The 14,930-nt window shown below is 37.5% G+C and overlaps 1 protein-coding gene across 3 annotated transcripts in view; it reads left to right on the forward strand.

Moving 5' to 3' along the window:
• Nucleotides 1–14,930, forward strand: part of HEATR5B (HEAT repeat containing 5B) — a 56,420-nt gene that overhangs the window by 9,196 nt on the left and 32,294 nt on the right. For all 3 annotated transcript variants that reach the window (XM_086878092.1, XM_086878093.1, XM_023923786.2), the window contains exons 9-19: nucleotides 1,195–1,350; nucleotides 2,755–3,005; nucleotides 3,454–3,565; nucleotides 4,759–4,911; nucleotides 5,203–5,302; nucleotides 5,692–5,801; nucleotides 6,722–6,885; nucleotides 8,914–9,089; nucleotides 10,293–10,398; nucleotides 11,806–11,996; nucleotides 13,470–13,629. In XM_086878092.1, coding sequence (XP_086734218.1) covers nucleotides 1,195–1,350; nucleotides 2,755–3,005; nucleotides 3,454–3,565; nucleotides 4,759–4,911; nucleotides 5,203–5,302; nucleotides 5,692–5,801; nucleotides 6,722–6,885; nucleotides 8,914–9,089; nucleotides 10,293–10,398; nucleotides 11,806–11,996; nucleotides 13,470–13,629 — 1,679 coding nt within the window. The remainder of the gene's footprint in view (nucleotides 1–1,194; nucleotides 1,351–2,754; nucleotides 3,006–3,453; nucleotides 3,566–4,758; nucleotides 4,912–5,202; nucleotides 5,303–5,691; nucleotides 5,802–6,721; nucleotides 6,886–8,913; nucleotides 9,090–10,292; nucleotides 10,399–11,805; nucleotides 11,997–13,469; nucleotides 13,630–14,930) is intronic.

Raw genomic sequence — 14,930 nt, forward strand, 5'->3', positions numbered from 1 at the left:
GTCCTTGTGTCTCCCCTGCTAATATCCATACTAATATCCAATTGCGTTTTGTGACAGAAATGATGTAATCTGAGGAATATGACTCCTTAGCAAAACTTTGCAGCATATGGAATCACCAAGATTCCATGTGCTGCAAAGTCTCACACAAACTCTCTTGGCATCCGTTTCTCATGAAAGGAATTAGCTCAAGCTGGAGATTTAAAAGAGTAAATTGGAAATACACATCACTTTATTTACCAAACATATCTTTCTTTTCTGATGCCATGTAATTTGAGTTTAAAAAAATGTTTAGCATATGGAAATGAAATTGATTTAGAAACTTTTGCAGGTTCTTCTTGTAATTATTTTTTGGAGTAGGCATGGAACATTAAAAGGTTTCTCATGACTAAGTACTACTTCCAAGAAAACAAGTCTCTTGAAAATGCATTTTTCTGAGAGGAAACAGTTACAGTAAATACTCCTCCTGCCACCTTGTCAAAGCTGGAGGAAATTCAGTTGTGTATTTGGATAGTTTGAAGAACTTCCTTTTTTTTGAGGATTTCTCATGAATGTGATGAAAATGGGAAGGGTTTATACTTGGTAATAATTGCTTCCCTTCATATACAGCAGAACCAGTCTCTCAATTTCTTTTGTAGTAGATACAAACATTAGGCTGCTACTGAATTCCCTTTTGAAGAGATAGTTGCTGTTTCTGTGATATTTTGTAGAACATGCTGTGGGATTAAGGAACTCAATTGGATAACACTGAGATGATTAGAAATTATGATTATTTAAGAAAGGTCTCCTTTTTACTTTCACTGAACATATATGCATGCAAATTTGCTTGCAGAACCTAGAGATGTCAAAATGGTATATTTTGTTACTGTGTACAGATACAAACATACAGCATGTGTGTTTTGAATAAGTACTTTTACTGTGTTACACTGTTTATCCTTCCTCTTAGTGCTCTGCTATCTGTAGTAGCAGCTGGGCATCTGTTTTTTATGGTCTCTGGACAACTGTGTTTGGCTGATCGCTGTAAAACTCTTTCCCTACAGAATATCTTCCTTTTGTTAGTACTCACTATGACCAGACTTGTAGTTTTGTTTTAATGTAGGATTGATGTCAAAATGAAACTGTCACTTTCTGTCCTCTGAATGCTCGAGTGGGTTCAAATGGTAGTTAAGCAAGACACTCTTGTTTTCTTTTCTGCAGAAGCAGTAGTGAATGATGCTAACAGTGAAAATAAATCAGGAGCTGCTGATGTAGCCGCAAGCCAGCACGTAATGGTGTGTGCCCTCCAGGAACTGGGTAGTCTGGTTCAGAGTCTGAATGCCACTGCATCTCCTCTTATTCAAGAACCTTCTATTGGTATGAAAATAAAAGGAAACAGATTAAGTGAGGCATTTGAGTAATGAATATGAAATATCATTAAATCTAGTTAAATAATAAATGAATATGAAAGAAATAAGTCCAGTAAATTGGTACTTCCTTCTGTACTCCAGATAGCTAAGTTTGTCCAGCTCATTCTGTGTAGTACCCTAACTTTAGTTCAAGTTTGACCAAGTATTAAACAGCTATTTTGATTGGAATCTCTCTGAAGCTTTTTCTTAGGGTGAGTGAAGTGGTAATTTTTGATATAGGCTTGTTTACAATAATGGTTTTATAGGAAATACATTGTTTTGCTATGCAAGGTGAATGAAATATTTGCTCCTGTAAAACTATTGCCTTTAAATACCAAATTTCTGTGGGGAGGCAAAAGTATTTTGTTGAGATGAAGCTGTTGGTAGGTCCCTTTAAATGAGGTAGTTCTTTGGCTGAAATTGACTGGGGTTTGTGTGAGATTTTCTTCTTGATGTTTCAATATCTGAATCCACATTTATTCTGTAGTGTTACAGCTTTACAGTTTCTGAGTTTCTGGATGCCTGTGTTTTTTCCACTGGAAGTACAGGTGTCTTTAGATGTTTCATCATATAGATTGTTGTCTTTTTGCATATGACATTCTTCCCATACTGATTTGATGACAGCTCTGGAGTAGGGAAGACTGCTCATATTTATTCCTTCTGGAAGCTGTGTCCCATAAGAGCAGAGGGGTCTGTATCTCAGTATTATTTCTGGTAGCTGTCATGAACTCAGCAGGTAGAAGGTGTTCACTAGCTCCAGAGAAAGCAATCAGCAGTGGGACCTTTGAAGTAGAGGTTTGCCAAGATTCGGACTAAAGAAAGTGGTGTGGATACAGATTGGATTGAAGGGCACAGTTAGAAAGTGGGATTGGGTAGGCATAGAAGTTTGGAGAGTGTAGAAGGATGTAACGTTGCTGCAGGGGGGACAGCACCATGTCAAAAGCAGAATACAGCAGTCAGTGACCTCTGCAGCATGTGCTTGGCTACAGTGTGATGCAAACCAAAAGATCAGTGTTACTGTTGCTCTGCTACTAGCAATCTGTAAAATGGTACCAGAAATGTCTCATCTAGCACCTGTTCTCTTATACAGCTGTCTCTTTTCAGTGTTTGAGTAGCAGGGGTCAGTGCTGTGGCTCCGACAGCTCCACCTTTGCTGACAAAACCTGATGGGGAGCAGCATAATGTTAGTAACATCTATCACCTCTCCTGAAAAGGCACAGTCAACAAACTCAAGTACTTTAATTCTGACCTTCTTAACTTTCACATTGGCTGTCTAGTATTGATTCATTTTATTTGTCTATGTGTATTAAAAAGCATATGTATATTAAAAAGTGCATCATAAGTGAAAGACTGCAAACTCTCCTTTCTGTAGGTCTGTTGGAGACAGTAACTTCAGTTCTTCTTCATCCCAGCATGGCTGCCCGACTGGCTGCTGCCTGGTGCTTGCGGTGTGTAGCCGTGGCATTGCCCTTTCAGTTGACTCCGTTTTTAGACAGATGTGCAGAAAGACTCAACAATCTGAAGACCTCCCCTGAAGCTGTTAGTGGCTACAGTTTTGCAATGGCTGCTTTGTTAGGTGGTGTGCATCAGTGTCCTCTAGGCATTCCTCATGCCAAAGGAAAGGTGAGATAGTGTTTCATCTGGAGTGTACTAAGAGGTACCCTTTTATCTACAAGTAATAGCTTTGCAAAATGGATGGCATGCTAATGAGTTAAAGCATTATTGAAATTGAGTTTGTGCCTTGTGCGAGAGTAGTGGCCAGAGAACGTGCTTTTATAATCTCAGTTGCAATATTTAACAGCTTTTTTCCTCTCTTTCTCTTTCAAATTTACTGAAGAGAAATTGAAATATTGAAAAACTGCTGAAATAATTGCTGATGAGAATATTACTGGCTGGTTATATGAGAAACACTAATCATCAGCATGAAGTGTAATCTGCATTCATTCTTTATGGAAGGTCAATTCAAATTATTTGAGAGCATCTTTAGTATCTAAGAGTGAAGAAGTAGCTTGCAGTGGCTTCATTCATGTTTTTAAACATTAATGTTTTATGTTTTTTGCTGTGGGTGCAGATGGTGGTCAGTATTGCTGAGGATCTGTTACGAACTGCTGCACAGAACAGCAGGCTCTCCTTGCAGCGGACTCAAGCTGGATGGCTTTTACTTGGAGCACTTATGACTTTAGGTTTGTAAAAATGGTTTGATTTTTCTTTTTATTCTCAAGCTTGTCCAGCGTTTCTGATTATCCACTCTGGCAAATGGTCTTTACACATAATGAGCTCATTATCCAGCACAAGGATATTTATACAGGGGAAGCAGAGTGTTAGTGCACTTACTTCAGCAATGTTGTGCTGGGGAGAAGTGGAATATTAGTGCTTATCTAAACTGAAGTATGGTAGGAAGTATTATATCTGATGAAAAATTTCTGTTCTGTTTTTAGAAACCTAGCCTTTAGTCATTCTCTGAAAGGGCAAAATTGTCCATACTCTTCCTTCCTTAATACCGTGGTGCAGAAGAAATGGACAGTACATGAAACCCAGTGAGCATTCCAACAAGTTGCCTCTAGATAGGCAGCAGCACTGAGTAGAAGTGGTGTTAGTTTAAAAGCTCTTCAGTTTTCTTTTAAAAAAGCCGGCCTCGTGTTCATATCTGCCATTACAGAAGTATCACAGGCTGCATTTTGGGAGGTTTTAAGGATACTCTTGAATTTTGCAGCAGTAGTGTTCTTTTCTGTTTCGTTTTGAGTTTCTTTTATACTGGAAAATGTGACAAAGTTCTGATGCATTTTGCAGTGTTTTGACCTCTCACCAAATACCATCTGTGTTTCATCTTGTTTCTCTAAATTGTCTCTTTTACCAGTTTATTGACATGTTTTTCTAAAAGTGTATTCCTATTGTGGTTGTCCTCCAATATATTTTTGCACTGGATCTTTTTCAGAAGTTTCAAAAAAAACTTGACTGTTAAACTAGTTTACATAATCAATAGCTACCAGTTATTTTTCTATTTATTTTATGGACAGGCTAGAGTAGGCTAAAGAACCTGCCTTCAAAATTAATACAAAAAAGCTAGAAATCAGAATAAAAAGATAGTAAAATGACAGTTGACCATGGTTTTGTATGATGTGACAGTAGGTAGGGTAGTCTATTTCCTATTTTAGGACTGATATCCACAAGCATATGTGATATATAGTATTTCTTTGCTCCACTTTCAACCGAGGAATGAGAAAGAATTTAATTAGGTTTTCATTGTTCCAAGTAGGGCAAAAAGGAAGAGATGTGAAATAAGCCAAAAATAGTTTGAAGAGCAAAAGCCTTCACAGAAGATTTTTCACACTTAAGTACACATTTTCATTTTACTGTCGCTTTATTTTTTACATAGGTCCTTCCGTTGTCCGGTATCATCTGCCCAAGATGTTGTTGCTATGGCGAAATGTGTTTCCACGCTCTTTGAAGGAGCTGGAAGCAGAGAAGGCAAGAGGAGATTCTTTCACCTGGCAAGTAACACTGGAAGGTCGTGCTGGAGCTCTGTGTGGTAAGACATGCAAACTTTGAGATTGTACCTGCACAGTAAACCAAAACGTGATCCCAAGTATTGTAGAGAGAACCCCTGTAGCTTCCCCTCTTTCTTTGAAAATGAGTAAAATGTGTCAGATTTTCATCAGTACGTCCTGGTTTTGACATACAATTCTATGAACAGCTCACACAGTCTTTGAGTAAACATTTTTAATTGCTTCTCTTTTGACATTCTCAGAATTTGTATCTTGTTTATGTCTTATATTTGTTTGTTTCAGTGAAAGTTTAATTTAAACTATTTTGTTGTTAGCTATGAGAAGCTTTGTTGCTCACTGCCCTGAGCTCCTTACTGAGGATGTGATCAGAAAACTGATGACACCCATAGAATGTGCCATGACAATGATGTCGCAGTAAGTAGGCGGTTTTTGCTCTTTATCCACTTCTGTCTTTTCCTGGTCTTGAAATACTAGAACTAATTTGGAGTTGGGTTTTGTGGTTTGGTGTCTGTCCCTTCCCCCTGCCCCACCTGTAATTAAAACAGGACTTCTGACGAGGTGCATGTCATTGATTTATTTATGGCAGTGTATGTTGTGGGCTTGTTGGGTTTTTAATAAAAGTTTTCTCTGTACAATTATGTCTGAAAATGTATTGTTAATTGAGTGATGTTGTTCAGAGTAGTTCAGAGAACACTGTTTTTATTGCTTTGCCTGGAGTTATAGCCTGTGGAAAGAAATCTGAAAATACTCCTTTCTGTAACTGAAACATTTCTGGTTTCTCTTTTTCATTTTTAATTCTATAGCATTCCATCAGTAATTAAAGCTCATGGAGCTCATCTCAAAGCCAGTGCAGCTATGGTTCGTTTAAGACTTTATGATATATTGGCTTTATTGCCTCCGAAGACATATGAAGGTACATAAATTTTTAACACTTTTTGTTGAAGTAAAAATTCTGCTTAGTATTTGTGATGCTTATCCTTGAAGCAGCTGTAAGAGTCAAAATACAGTTCTAGGAATCTCCAGTAATTTTGTACTGTATTCCTCATCTTCTGTCTGTCATCTTGACCGTATAACTACAGAGTATGAGTATTGAAAAGCATTCATAGAGTAACACTTGGAGTATTGCAGTTATGATCCCCTTTATAGGATTGAGAGGTACAGAGTTCATGGTCTGAGATCAAACGTTTTTTTAACAAGTCGTTGTTACTTAAAAGATAGAGAGCTTTGTTTCATAGTGTACTGCAAAACATGTGACAATGAAGGTTTAGTTTTGGTTACATTCGGGGGTTTTTCTTTGGTTGGTTTGGTCATTTTCTTTTCTAAACCTGATATTTACTGAATTTTAATCCTATTACATGGATCTGCTATTACTAAATTGCCAAGCACCATCACACAGTCTGACAGATTAACTTTTTGGGTTTCTTTGGTTTTTTTTGTTAATTCATTACGTTTACATGATCATGTGGATGAGCAGGTTTTTATCTACATCTGGATTGTCATCCTGCAAGGATGGCCCAATCTGTTGTTTAGAACAGGAAACAATTCTGAGTAATGTGCTCTAGTGAACCCTGCTTGAACAGAAGGTGGGACTAGATGACCTCCAGTAGTTTCCAACCTTGCCTATTATTTAGGTATTTGATTATACATGATTTGGGAAAAGAGAGGCTACAGTTGTATTTGAAGCCTTGCTCTCAACTCTAGTATTGTCAAGTTTACTTTCTGTTAGTGACCTCTAAAATGTAAAAGTAGTAGCACATTTATAACTTCTGATCACTAGCTGAAATGTTTTGGCTAAGAAGCAGCAATGATTCTTTTTAATGTCTGTCTTTTTAGGATCATTTAATGCACTTCTTCGAGAGCTGGTAGCAGAGTTTACTTTGACAGACAACTCTGCTAATACAACCACATCACTCTTAAGGTCTCTTTGTCATTACGATGATAGTGTTCTGCTCGGCTCTTGGCTGCAGGAAACAGATCATAAGTCAATTGAAGATCAGGTAACAAAAAAGCTAGAAGAATGAATTACCTGCCCTGTCTGTGTGATGTGTGTGTGAGGAAGCCTTCTGAAACTGAAGCTTCATACCATGATTTTAGTCTTATTTCAGAGCTTTGTTAGATGTAAGTGCTTCCATCTACAGGGTAGTGTTTTGATTAAAAACCACCTGCAGCTGAGATACAAATGGCTTAATGCTGCTCATAGGGTTGTGCTTAGTGAACCAGCCTCATTTCTCTTTTAAAAAAATCCTAACTCAATATCTCTTTCCACCTGCCACTCTTCCTAGCTTAGAAGTTGCTCTCATATATTTTGAGCTAGGAGAAATGTAGGTTCCGCTTAATATGTTTTATAATGAAGCTGCTGTCAAAATATTAATATTGCGAACGGTGCTACAGCAAAACAAGATTTAACTGGTTTGATAGGTGTAGTAAGATATCTTACAGTTCATTTCAAAGTGTTGACACAATGTTGTTGGCTGAAAATGCCTCTTCTGCAATAGCCATCTAATAATGGGAGGATTTCTCAGAAGGTTTGATGGATCAGATCCAAAAGCCAAGACTGATACCACCAAGAGTGTGGGAAGCGGTTCCTGAGCCAAGATCAGCATGTCAAGGCAAAAAAGAGTTTTACAAATTTCCTTTGTTTATTGTGGAGGACATGGTAGACTTCCACTGCAGTCTTCAATCCACAGAGCTTTTTCACTACCTTCTGCCCCCTTTTTGTTTTTCACTTCCTGCCTGTAAAACAGTGGTGCTCTTGGTAAGTGATGTGTAGTCTGTCACAGGACTCTGGCAGTGTGTGCTCACAGCCTAGAAAGCCAATGGAATCCTGGGCTGTATCAAAAGTTTTTTATAAAGGAGGTGGTTCTACCCCTCTGCTCTTGTGTCCCCAACATAAGAAGGACATGGAACTGTTAGGAGCAAGTCCAGATGAGGGCCACAAAGTTGATGAGAGGACTGGAGCACCTCCCCTTTGAAGATGGGCTGAGAAAGTTTGGGCTGTTCGTCCTGGAGAAAAGAAGGTTTCATGGAAACCTCACAGCAACCTTCCAGTATCTGAAGGGGGCCTACAGGGAAGCTGGAGGGGAACTCTTCATCCCAAATTGTGGTGATAGGACAAGGAGGAACAGGCACAAACTGAAATGGGGACTTTAGGTTAGATATTTGGAAGAAATCTTACACTGTGAGAGTGGTGAGACACTGGAATGATTGCTGTGGGAGGTTTTGGATGCTGAAAGCCTGACAGTGTTCAAAACCAGGTTGGCCAAGGCCGTCAGCAGCCTGTTCTAGTGGAGGATTTCCCTGCCCATGGCAGGGGTGTGCTGGGACTAGATGATCTTCAGGATCCATTCCAAACCCTAGCTTTCTATCATTCTATGATTCTCTTGTGCTTAGTCATGTTTTATTTTTAATGATACACAAGTGTCAAAAAATTTTGCTGTGTTTTCTGGCCTTCTAAGAGGAATACAGACCTACTAAACTCTAATTTTGTTTCACAATTAAATGATAGGAATATAGAATTTTCTTCAGAGAAAATAGATGATGATTTAATATTGTTTCATGAAACAGTGATGGTTAGGAAATATTTTCTTGATGACAGGAGAGTTAATAATTTTAGTACTGTTTCTAATTCTTTATGTGTAGGGCATTATTATAGCCAAAACTGATAATTTAATACACTGTATTGTAACTCTGTGCTCAGAGAGTGAATGAATAACCTTTCTGAAATGGCACTTCAATGATTTAGAAGCTACTATTAGTACCAGAATTAATCTGCTTTTCTCTTAATTTTCATCTCTTAATACCAGAAGTGATAATTTGTGTATTTATCTAGCTGTTAATGGTTTTGACCCTTCAGAATTCAGCTGAGCCTGCTAATGTATATGCATGGGGATACTGCACTTGTATTCAGGTGTTTTTAAGCTATTCTGTTGTTTTAAGTACTGCATATGTGTTTTGCTTATCTCTAGTTGGAAATTTTATGTGCAAAGGTGTATTCAGAGATATTCATGTTGTGTGGCATTTTGCAGCTTCAGCCAAACAGCGCATCTGGAAGTGGTGCTCTGGAACACGATCCCTCTTCTATTTATTTGCGCATCCCTGCTGGTGAAGCTGTACCTGGTCCCCTTCCTCTAGGAGTATCTGTCATTGATGCATCTGTTGCTCTCTTTGGTGTGGTTTTTCCTCATGTCTCTTACAAACATAGGTCAGTTTACATCAGTGTTCAATTTCAGAACCTGGTGTCTTGTTTCTCTGGATACTGTTATGTTGGGGGTTTTTTGTTTGCTTGCTTGTTTGGTTCATTTTTTTCCTGAAATAAGAATTTACTAAGTTATCAACTGTCTTTAAATTCAGTGGTTAGTATTTGATCTCCATTGTGTCTCAGGATTCCAGAATATGTATAGTCACTTTAGAAATGAAGTGAATTCCTCAGTTTTATCTCTTGAAGATTAGTGTTCAGAGCTGGAGACTATATTCTTCTCTTTTCATACTGCATTAACAGCAGTAATATCTCTGCAACCAAAATTTCCTGCAAAAGTACCCATTGCAATTAACTGCAAATCAGCCTTGAAAACAGCAGAGCCCTCCACTGAATTCCATTTGGCTTTTACAAGTAAGACCATTTGATTTATAGTCAGCAAGGAGTTGTATGCACAATGAAAAAGAGGAAATGGAATTCAACGTATTTTCCTTTGTGGTTTGCATTACCTCTACGGAGCTAGGAGTTGTCAGGACTAATTTTGTTAGTCAGTTTAGGCAATTTGTCCCTGAGCACAGAGTGAAAGCTGTTCTAAGAAACATTTCAAAGTAAAATCATCTTTGACTACAAAACTTCTGGGAGCAGTTTTTTCCTAGCAGTCAACCTCATTTTGTAGTATGTGCAGGATAGACTTGAGACCAGCTTGCAGTAATTCCCCTTGGTCTATACCTGTTGTTAACTGTGAAGAAGATTAGGAACTGCTGAGTAACTAAGAATTACACTCCTGTTTTTGGAATATTCCTCCTCCCAGTAATGTTTTCTGGGGAGGAGTGGGTGCAGGAATGGAGGTTAAATGGGAAAAACAATAGAAACAGAAAAACAAATATGAAGGGTAACACTATTTTAAATGGTAGTGGAAAGACAGCATTTTTCCACTCTGGTTGTCATAGCTTTCTAGTTATACAGCCAAATGCACCTGAAGATTCACTTCCTCTTGATGGTGTTTTCTTCAAAGGAATAATAAATACTTGTAGAACCAGCAGAGGAATGTTCAGAGTAACTCTGCTGTTAAGACCTATAGTGAATACCTTCTGCAGCCCCTGAAGTGTAAGTTCTGCTAGTGAACTTAAAAGGCCCTTTAAACCAGCTGTGCTTTGGTTTGTATTTTGCAAGACCATCACTTCAAGTATGTTCTTTCCTTTGCTTTAGATTACAGATGTTGGATCACTTTGCTGAATGTGTCAAGCAGGCTAAAGGTGTTCGCCAGCAAGCTGTGCAGCTTAATATCTTTACAGCTGTTCTTAGTGCCTTGAAGGTAGGATTTGTAAATTTGCAATGAAGGCCCAAGTTCATCAGTTTGCATTCAGTACAAAGGGCTGTTAGAAGAATGTTACTAAAGTTACTTAAGAATTCAAAAATTTGAAAATTCCAGAACTGAATTTTTTTAGATACTAGCTTGAGCTCTTGTCTTCATGTATCAGTCCAGAGAACAGATGAGGCTCATGTAGTCAGCATTCTACGGTTGTCAACATTCTATAGTATACTCAGACTGTCTTTTCATCTTCAGTCCTATGGTTTTATTTGCACTGGACTCATGGATTTAAGTCATATAGTATATAGATACATATATACTATATATACATATGTATAAGTCACTGATTTGTCATATATACTTAGAAAACCCCTGAAGTCACAGAGTATCGTGCAGCTGTGGCTTGTGTAATTGAATACACAAATATCTTTGGGTTTGCATTTTGGTTGCCTTATTGCACAGAATTCTAGGTGCTTATGCCCAGTCCCACTGACTGTAGCTACTGCTGTGTGCTCTCTGTCTAGACTTGGAAATGCACCCTGATGCCATCAAGTCAAAAAGTAAGACAGCAAGTCACAATGGCTGTCCAGTTTAAGCTGTTACTGGAGCTCCATGTCTTTGGTTGATTGGCTAAATACATTGGCAAAACAGCACCTCAGTTCTTTGCATTGTTTGTAAAAACGTGATCTACATTGCTACAAGTTGAAATGTAGATTCTGAGGCAGATTTCTGGAAGCTCCCGTGCTGTGCCAAGTGGTCAAAAAATTGTCAAAATTGAGCTGAAATGAGGACTTCAGAAAATTACAATCTGAGGTAGAGCCTTCTTGCTCTGTAGTACATGCGGTGTTTTTACTGTATATGTGTTTGATTATTTGTCCCAGAGCAAAAGAAACTGCAGAAGTGCTGTTTAGTGCTACTGTTCTGTAGAGTGTTCAAATGAGAGGCTATATAAATGTTTGGAAGGATGTGATTACAAAGAAAAAAATACTTCCATGTATCTATAATGTCTTCAATTGAAGTGATGCTTGTAGAAATGTACAATCACTGGTCTGTGGTTTTCCTGTTAGATTTTTGCTGTTAGATTTTTAAAGCTTCTTTTTTTTTTTTTTCTGAGGTGTCTTGTGTAAAGGGAGATTAGATTTGGTAGGACTAGGGTGCATGTAGGTAATGCATTTGATAAAAAAGGCTGGTGCAACAGGTTTTCCTGTATGTGAAATAGGTAGAGTATTGGCAAATATCGTGAGTCCCAGGATGCTGTTGATTTTGAGTTTTAAATGTTTTCAACCAATGTGTTTTAGGATAAACTGTCACAAACTTAAGCAAAAGCACATAGTTTTCACTTGATAATCTCAAATATTTTCTTTTTCTCCCTTACTTTTTTTTTTTTTTTTTTTTTTTAAAATAATGTAGGGTTTAGCTGAGAATAAAAGCACATTAGGACCAGAAGAGGTCCGCAAATCTGCTTTGACACTTGTAATGGGTGCCCTTGATAATCCTAATCCTATTTTGAGATGTGCAGCAGGTGAAGCTCTTGGCAGAATGGCTCAAGTGGTTGGAGAAGCCTCTTTCATTGCTAGAATGGCTCAGTACAGTTTTGATAAGTAAGTTTTACAATTTAATGTTGTTTGTAATTTAATGTAGTTTGTAAGATTTCTCTTCTAAATACCATATTCGTTATTCTTTCCTCTCATGCTTGATCCCTATGGTTATTTAGATCTAAGAAACCTTCAAACAGATTCTTCTCTTTTGGATTTATTTCATGTGAGGAATAAAAGCTGAGTTTTGAAACACTTGGGATGTGAAATGATACTGGTAAACAGCTTTTGATGAGTTACTTGAAGATGACTAAACCATTTCAGATAGATAAGCACAGTTTACATTAAGTATGTCTGTAATATGAATTATGTAATAGTGATTCTGTTTCGCTAAAACATCCTCTTTAAACATTGATTTAACTGATTTACTGCCCTGATTTTTTTTTTGTGTTCTGTTGTTTATCTTGGGTCTTCAGCAACAAGACAATATATTTCCCAATTTCTTGCTTAAATTTAAGACATCAGCATATTTGTGAATCAGAATGCAACTGCCTCAGGGCTGCAGCCAGTGTTTCTGGATGGGCCAGGTGCATGGGCAGCTTAGTCCAGCTCTCTTACCCCTGAGTAATTAAATTTTACTCACCCTGTCATCTTGTAATAAAGTACATCATCCTTGCTGTCTTTCCTTGGATTTCTATTACTGGGACTTTCTTTGGTTTCTTATCTAGATGAGCTTGTAAGTTGTTAATGGTTGTCATTCTGTTGACAGTCAAGTAATTTTTTTATATTTGAGATGTGCATTTACTTTGTTGTTCACTGATGGCCAAGAGCATGCATGTCTCTCATATACAGTCAGCTAGGGGAAAAAAAAATCTTTGTCATTATTAGGAAATCCCTTCTTTTATCTCTCTTTCTCACCCGCCAAAAGGGCTTCTAATTACCAAGTCATGTATGTGGCATACATTCAGAAACAGTATTGTGGAAAATACTCAGTAAGTCAATGCATACAACTTCATACAACTAGATCATCCAAAATGCTACTGTTTTAGTTCTATTATAAAAGGCTCTATTGGAAAAGTCATAAAAATTGGCTGTAAAAGAAAACAGCTATATTAAAAAACTGGATTTGCAGTGGAAAATGTAGCTGTGGATTTCTCAGTGTGAGTTATCATTTTTTTATTCTTGATTCCTTTTCACTGCAATGGTTTTGGAATGATTATTAAGTTATTCTGCTGTGAAACACTTATAAAATCTGGATTCTTTTTATGTATCCTGAAAACTCTTCTAAAAGGTCAAGTTCTGACCAGAAAAAAAGAAAATAATTATTAAAATACCTTTCTTTCCTCTTGTTTTATATGTAACCTGATTTAATAGCAATATAGAATAAGTACATTGGTTTTGCTGTTGTTTCGACTTCTCAAGATTTTGTAAGATGGCCTACAAAATTTTATTAGTCTTTTGTCCTGTTGTGGCACTTCAAAGATTCTGTGTAACAAACTTACTGAATGACCTGATTTCTTTATATTTAAACATTGATAGGTTAAAATCTGCTCGAGACGTTGTATCAAGAACAGGCCACTCCTTGGCCTTGGGTTGTCTCCATCGGTATGTTGGTGGAATAGGTTCTGGACAGCATTTGAAAACTAGTGTCAGTATTCTCTTGGCTTTGGCACAAGATGGAACCTCTCCTGAAGTCCAGGTAAAAAATAAAAGCAATCACCACCAAATTACTTAAAATGTTCAAGATGAAGATTAAAAATTAAACTGCCTGTTCAGATATTCTTTAGTAGACATCACATGTAAGATGTGTAGCAGGTACCAGGGAACATGAAGAAAGTGAATCTTTCCTTAGGAACTCCCAGAATACAGAGTGCCAAACATGTAGTGTAATTAAAATGTAACTTCATGACTATTTCAAGAGGCAGTTGGAAGTGGTCAGTGGCAGAAGGACAAGTGTCTGCTTGTCAGCTGTGCCAGAGTAATGCGCTGTGGACATATTCAAAACTGCCTATAAAGCAGCATATGTTAGTATGTATCCTTAGCTGCCTAAAAGAAGCTTTTAATAGCTAGCAGATGACTGACATGTAGTCACTTAGTGATGTCTCAAGTGATGAGCAGTAGTTTCCTTTGTCAAGTAATTCCTGTGTATCTGATACGTATGCAGGACATCATCTTTGCAGAGTTATATTACGAACACAGGAATCTGTTGCAAGCTAAATTTCAGTTAGGGAACAGAAAGGGAATCAGTAGGAGCCAAGTCTAAGTTAGGGAGGGGTTTCTATCTTCTGTGGACTGTAGGTACGTGAAGTCTCACAAGAGGATGACTGGACTGCTGAAAGTTGCTGGTATAGTAGAAGGTGGAATAAATGTGCTGTTGGAAGAGTAATGCTTTTGGAGGTGCTGAATGTAGGTAGACACAGCAGTTCAGAATGCTTTTTAAAAATTGAAAGTTGAAAATAGTGGAAAATTGGAAGAAAATGTCTTTACTCTCTCAAGTGAAATATGAGGGGTCAGTGTCCTGGTCTATCTTTACTTTCCTTTACTTTTCCTTTACTTTAGCCTGTTTGTGGCTGTTGTAAAATGAAGAGAGGGCTAGATGGGCTTGTACATGTGTCTTTACAGTAAGAAGTTGAATGTTATGGGAAAAAGTGCTGATTTTTTTTTTTCCTTCAGCAATGAAATAAAGCACTAAAATAAATCACTGAGAAAGGAAAAAAAAAAAAAATTTTTGAGTAAAAGCAAGTATCCTCTGTCTATAACTATTCTTCAAAGATTGTGCTATACTTGCATAATATAATAGGTAACTTCTTGTCATCATTTTCATAAATTACTGGAAGGAAATGAGTATCTGGAATGGTGACTGTTGTGCTTTAGCAGCAGGAAATTCTGTGCCACCCATGAGTAGGGGCACTACAGCCTGAGAAGCTGTAGTCCCCAGTAACTATAAAAAATCATACTTACATCTTGGTTTACTGTTAACTTGATAGAACATGTACTTGA

This window comes from Cyanistes caeruleus, chromosome 2, assembly GCF_971803275.1.
Source record: "Cyanistes caeruleus chromosome 2, bCyaCae1.hap1.1, whole genome shotgun sequence".
In the NCBI taxonomy this organism is placed as follows: Eukaryota; Metazoa; Chordata; class Aves; order Passeriformes; family Paridae; genus Cyanistes; species Cyanistes caeruleus.